The sequence below is a fragment of the Tupaia chinensis genome, unplaced genomic scaffold (genome assembly GCF_000334495.1).
Source record: "Tupaia chinensis unplaced genomic scaffold, TupChi_1.0 Scaffold000644_1, whole genome shotgun sequence".
In the NCBI taxonomy this organism is placed as follows: Eukaryota; Metazoa; Chordata; class Mammalia; order Scandentia; family Tupaiidae; genus Tupaia; species Tupaia belangeri.
In genome coordinates, this window is record NW_006160165.1 from 6,670,590 (window position 1) to 6,676,564 (window position 5,975).

General features: G+C 65.6%; 1 protein-coding gene across 2 annotated transcripts in view; it reads left to right on the forward strand.

The window, feature by feature from the left end:
• The window catches only part of MCF2L (MCF.2 cell line derived transforming sequence like), a 76,871-nt gene that overhangs the window by 27,072 nt on the left and 43,824 nt on the right, over positions 1-5,975 (forward strand). For both annotated transcript variants that reach the window (XM_027776210.1, XM_027776209.1), the window contains exon 4: positions 3,026-3,116. In XM_027776210.1, the coding sequence (XP_027632011.1) occupies positions 3,026-3,116 (91 nt within the window). The remainder of the gene's footprint in view (positions 1-3,025; positions 3,117-5,975) is intronic.

Below are 5,975 nucleotides of genomic sequence, written 5' to 3' on the forward strand. Positions count from 1 at the left end.
CACCCAAGCCGGACCGGTCCCCATTCACAGCCCCCCAAGCCTGTGCGGTCCCCGGTCATAGCCCCCCAAGCCTGAGCGGTCCCTGGTCATAGCTCCCTAAGCCTGAGTGGTCCCCGGTCATAGCCCCCTAAGCCTGAGCAGTCCCCAGTCATAGCCCCCTAAACAGCTTCCCTTCTGGAGGGGCCATCCACCCCACCCATCCTCTTGGCGTGTGCCATTTTCAGCTCTGACCACATGGTGGTGCTAGTGGCCAGATTGTGTTCATGCATGTAAAATGGCGTGTCTCCTTCCTGCTTGGGTCAGTCTGTCCCTCACTCACATGTGGCGTGTCCCAGCAGCCAAGGTGGCACACCACGTGTGACATACGGCTCGGTGTGGACCGCTCCTGCACTTGGGCGTCCCATGTAACAGAGTGGGAAGCCCTGCCTGGGGGACTGGGGCTGGAACATGTCCATCTCCCTGTGACCACAGCACCTGGCTCCCTGGTCGGGCGGTCGCGGACACACTAACAAGATGTGGGTGCTTGGGTCCCCGTGTGTGCTGAGGTCGTGGGGCGCGGGCCCTGCGCGGTGTCCCAGAGCTCCAGGGCAAACCTGGCTGATCTGGGACCACAGGAGGGAGTGTCCTAGGAGACAGTGTCATCCCCCCCGCCTTGTGCACGGGGGCCACAGAAACGGCTCAGGGCGAGCAGCTGTCCAGGAGACGCCCTCCAGGACCCGCGCTCATGGCAGTGGCAGCGTGTGGCTCCCACCTGTGGCAGAGGGCAGTGGCAGCGTGGGTCTCCCACCTGTGGCAGGAGCCCCATCAGTCCTCCCACAGCCGGGCCATGCAGGGTCCCCCAACTGGCCTGACGGAAACACCTTCGGGCCCCAGCACTTCCGAAACCCACTTGCCAGAGAGGCGTCATGCGCGTTGCGGGGAACAGCGTGGAACTTGGGCCCGTGTGAGGCAAGGGGGGTTGGCCGCCCCTCCACAGGCACCTGCGAGTGGACAGAGCCCACTTGGCCCACAGTCCCCGCTCCTGCCTGCCCAGCCTAGCCGTGGGCAGGCCCTGAGGGTGCGGGTTGGGCAGGACAGCAGAATCACACGTGCCCACACAACCTCAGCAGGCACACTTGGGCCCGCCAGCAGGGGACGGCGTGAAGGGACCGTGTGAGGGGGATGCAGGGTGCCCTGGGGACATGGCCGGATCATCTCCGGACAGGAAGTGGGATTTGCTGCACCTACTCTGAGCTCACACTTCAGAAGGTGGTCAGAACGCTCGGACCAAGACGTAGACAAGGACACAGCCAGGTCTGGACCCAGATCACCTGCTGGTCAGCGTGCACCGACGGCACTGCCTGGCTCGAGCCCAGGCCACAGGGGAGCAGAGGGGATCCAAATAGAAGCCAGTGTGCATGTGTGCATATATGCGTGTGTGCCTGGGTGTGCACATGTGCATGTGTGTATGTATGTGTGTGTACATGTGTGTATGTGTGTGCATTTATGCCTGTATGTGTGCCTGTGTGCCCATATGTGTATTTTTGGGGGAGGAGAGATTTTTACTATAGGGCGCATGCGCTTGCCAGACAGACAGAGACCGACAGAAAGCGAGAAATCACCCCCCAGGGGGGATGGCCATACTGCAATCCCTTCTCCTCCATTCTCCTCTCAGGATCTTGGGCACACACGCACACTTACCCTGCGTGAGTTTAAGCCACCGGGTCTGGGACTCGAACCGCGCTCGACTACGTGGGAGTCCAGCGACATAGCCATTATGCTAACGGCTGGTCCCCCCATGTGTGTATTTTTGCATGTGTGTGCAGGTGTATGTATGTGAATATTGTGCGTGTGTGTTTGTGTTTACATATGTGTCCATTTGTGTGTGTCTATGTGTGTGTGAACTGTGTGTGGTGCGTGTGTGCGCATGTGTGGTGTGCATGTGTGTGCACATGTATATGCGAGCGCATGAGCACATGCCCTTACCCAGAAGCGCCATGCTGTTGCGGGGGTCCGGTCACCACAGAGCCCCGGAGCTGTCACCCAGTGTGCACAGCCAGCAGCGCGCACCCAGCAGCCACCCAGAGTTGGGTCCGGCAGGCGGGCCAGCCTCGTCGGTGACTGGCTGCGTAGCTCACATGTGCCCTGGGTGATTCTCTCTGAATCCTGACGTGGACCAGAATTGCCCGCTCGAATGTGCCTGGACGTTTGGAAACGACCGATTCAGGTCAGAGCCTGGGGCCAGCCTGTCTCTGCACGGCTGCCAGGACTGGCTGGTGAGATGCCAGGCACCCAGGCGACTCCCTCCGCCGTCGACGGTGACTCAGCCTGAGCCGAGGCGGCGTGATGACACTGCTCGAGCGCCGGCTCATCACAGACGTCGCTGCTGTGAAGTGCGAGTTCCCGTCTCCCGTTTCCGGCAGATGCTTACGAGCCTCCGGAGGCCTCGGGCTCTCCTCCCCGAGTGGCGGCAGTGCCCTCACACGTGGTTTCTTAGGGTGGACAGACACGGGGACGGCAGATGCTGGGGCTGACGGGGCGTGGGGTGGCAGCGTGTGCGTGAGGCTCGCTCCCCCGGGAACGCTGCTGTGAAGTGCGAGTTCCCGTCTCCCGTTTCCGGCAGATGCTTACGAGCCTCCGGAGGCCTCGGGCTCTCCTCCCCGAGTGGCGGCAGTGCCCTCACACGTGGTTTCTTAGGGTGGACAGACACGGGGACGGCAGATGCTGGGGCTGACGGGGCGTGGGGTGGCAGCGTGTGCGTGAGGCTCGCTCCCCCGGGAAGGACGGCGACACGGCTCTGGCCACGGGGCCCTGCCCGGGGCCGAGCAGGACACGGCACGCTGGAAACGGCTGTCCTCTCTGTTAGGACCGCGCCTGGACGGGGAGGCCTGGCTGCCCGTGCCCATGGCGGTGCGCCCTGCCGAGACCCTTGCTCTGTGCAGCAATGGCGTGAGGCTCGCGGGAGGGCGGCCCCCGTGCAGCTTCCTCGGATTCGGGGCAGCCGGCCTCCTCCCTCGCACTAACCGAGGCCTCCTGCTCGTTCCAGCTTGCAGGATGCCGGCGTCGGCTTCATCCTGGTCATAGACCGGAGGCAGGACAGATGGACCTCCGTGAAGGCCTCGGTCCTGCGCATCGCGGTAAGTGCCGCCGGCTGGCCACCCCGCCCTCCCCGACTGTGTGGCGCGGTCCTGCTGGGGGCCTGCGGCAGGCGTGCGGGGGCTCTGCCCTGAGGCGGGCCGGCCCTGGCAGGCGGAGGCCACTGCAGGTGCACAGCGGTGCAGCCCTCGGGGCCACTGACCGGGAGCAGCCCTCCGGCGGGCTGCGCGTGTCCCCACGCCACGTGTGGGAGGCGCAAGTTAGCGCCCCGCTCAGTGCAGGGAAGGCCGAGGAGGCCGCGCGGGGCACGGGCTCCCTGTGCTGGGACCCCTGCCTTCCCAGCAGGGCTGTGTGTGGGCCTTGGGAGGTCCTGGACGTCTGCAGGCCCGGCCCTACTCAGCCCTGCCCGGCCTGCCCACCCAGGGAAGGGGCAGGCACGGCCGATGCTTCGGCTGACTCTGCGCGGAGGGAAGGGGTTAAGTCAGCAGAAAGCCCAGGAGGCCTATTTTTGTCAGCCGCTTCCACTTCGCCCACAACGCCATTTCTCCCCACAGCGCGTGTCCCCCTCCCCCGCCACCTTAGACTGAGAGCCTTCGGGGTCCTCTGTGGCCGTGGCTCCCCGCCCAGAGAGTCTCAGGGAGCACCCCCTACAGAGTCCCTGCCTCCGTGCCTCTCGCCCTGGGTCTCTGCCCCAGACCTCTGCGGGGCCTGGGCCTCTCAGCAGCTGCTGGGCCCGAGGTCCGACGAGTGGGACAGCAAATCCCGGCCCTGCCCGGGTCTGTGTGAGAACGCTTCTCTGCGAGCTCCGGGAGCCGCCAGCCCTCGCCCGCGCCTGGTCCGCACTCTGGTCCCCTGTACGACCTGGCCCGCTGGGGCTTCCTGTGCCATTTGCCTGGAATCCACTCCAGAATGCCTCCAGAGGGCCACACATGTCGTCAGCCATGCTCCAACGTCCCCGGGATTTAGAGGGGCCACGACACCATGTCATAGCCACGCTCCGATGTCCCCGGGAGTTAGCGAGGACCCATGTCGTCAGCCGGGCTCCAGCGTCTCTGGGGTTACGAGTGCTGTCCATCAGCCCTTCGGCTGGAACTTGAGACCGCACCCGGTGACGTCGGGGCTGCGGCACAGCTCGGGCTGTGGGAGGGGTGGGCCGGCGTGCTGTGGGCTCACGCTCCCCCAGCGTGGACCCTGGCTCCAGGCTGCAGAATCTGCAGGTCCTAGGCAGGCGTGTCATCGCAGACAACCCTGTCACTGCACCGTCTGCCACCTGGCCCACTCATCCGCAGACACCCCCTGTCATACCTAAACCACGGGGACATGCCTTGGCGACCAGTGCTTGGACTCCTGGCGGTGGTGGGCAGCCTGGCGCTGTTCTGTGGGTCTCACCTGGTGGCGTGTCTCTGCATCGCTGCGTCTCGGGAAGCCATCAGTCTCACAGAGCCAGGGCCTATGCTCTGTTCTCTGCTGTCACGGAGGCCAGCTGGTCACCCTCTTATGGCCAGCACCCAGCCCAGACCTGAAGTCATAAGGCGCCCGCATGTGCCTGGCCCCGCATGCGCCTGGCCCTGCATGCACCTGGCCCACACGCATCTGGCCCACACGCCTGGACCCGCGCATGCCTGGGCCCGCACACCAAGGTGGCGCCTGCGTTTGGTCGTCGCCTGGACTGTGAGCCGATGGGTCTCTAAAGCAAGCGGCTCCCCTGAGGACTCAGAATCAGAGCAGGGAGGTTGGCGGCCACCTTCCATCCTTGCACGCGCACCACAGCAGTTCCCAGAGTTTGCCAACGCGGCTTTGGAGACAGCCGGAGTTCGCGTCTCCTGCTGGGCTAACGTGAGACTGTGTGGCCCACACCCTGAGCTGAGGTCCTCCTCCACGCCAGGTCGTGCACGGCCTCGTGGGTAAGAAGGGAACTCGAGCTGCAGGCCCGGGGAGCGAGCGCCTCCTGGGGAGATGGTGACAGGCCTGCCTGCCTGCAGGGCGTGCCCCACCCTCCACTGCACCTCTCAGGACCTCCCTGCGGTCTCCTCCTGGAGGCTGGCGCGGCGTGTGGACCAAAGCCGGGTGTGCCAGCAGGTGCTGGAGGTGCTGGCTGGGAGAGGGCAGCAGGCGTGGGCCCCTCACAGGGTGGGCGTCGGTCAGCCCACACTGGCCGAGGCAGAGGAGGCCGAGGCGGTGCTGAGCTGGCAGGCGAGAGCTGGAGCGGTGTAGGCGAGGGACTCAGGCTTTCTCCTTCTGAGGCCTCGGGGGTGGGGGGGCGCCCCGCAGGGGAGGGAGGCTGCCAGGCTGGGCACCGCGGGGAGCGTGTGGGCTTGTTCCCACGTGGCTCTGAGGTGGGGGGAACAGGAAGCAGGGATCCCAGCCTCTGTCCACATGCTGCCCAATGCCCAGGGAGCACGGGGGTGGGGGTCTTGGCTCAGTCCCACAGACACGGCATGGGGACCCCTAGGGGAGGTGAGGGGTGGACACTGGCACGTCGGCGCCCATGGGCTGCACAGCTTGACCACGGCCTCACTGACCTCAGCTCTCATCCAGGGTGGCTTCGGGAAGGCCAGCCTCAGTGTCTGCTGCGGCGAGTATCTGGGGAAGACCCCGCAGCACGTGGGGCTCAGCTGCTACCAGGCTGTCGGCCAAGGCTCTCCCACGTCCGAGGGAGCTGGGTGCAGGCGCCCGCGGGGCAGGGTGATGGGCTCGTTGTGGCCCGTGTGCTGTCCGGGGCTGAGCGGCCACTGCGCAGGTGTGCTTTTCTTCCCTGGACACCATCTGCCAGCTTGAGGGAAGCAAGCAGGCCCCCAGGAGGGCTAAATGACGTCTCGAAAGTCGACTCGGGGTTCCCTCAGGAGCAGGGCCCGGCCTGTGTCTGAGGAGGGGGGTGTCTCCCTGCCACAGGCTGGGGG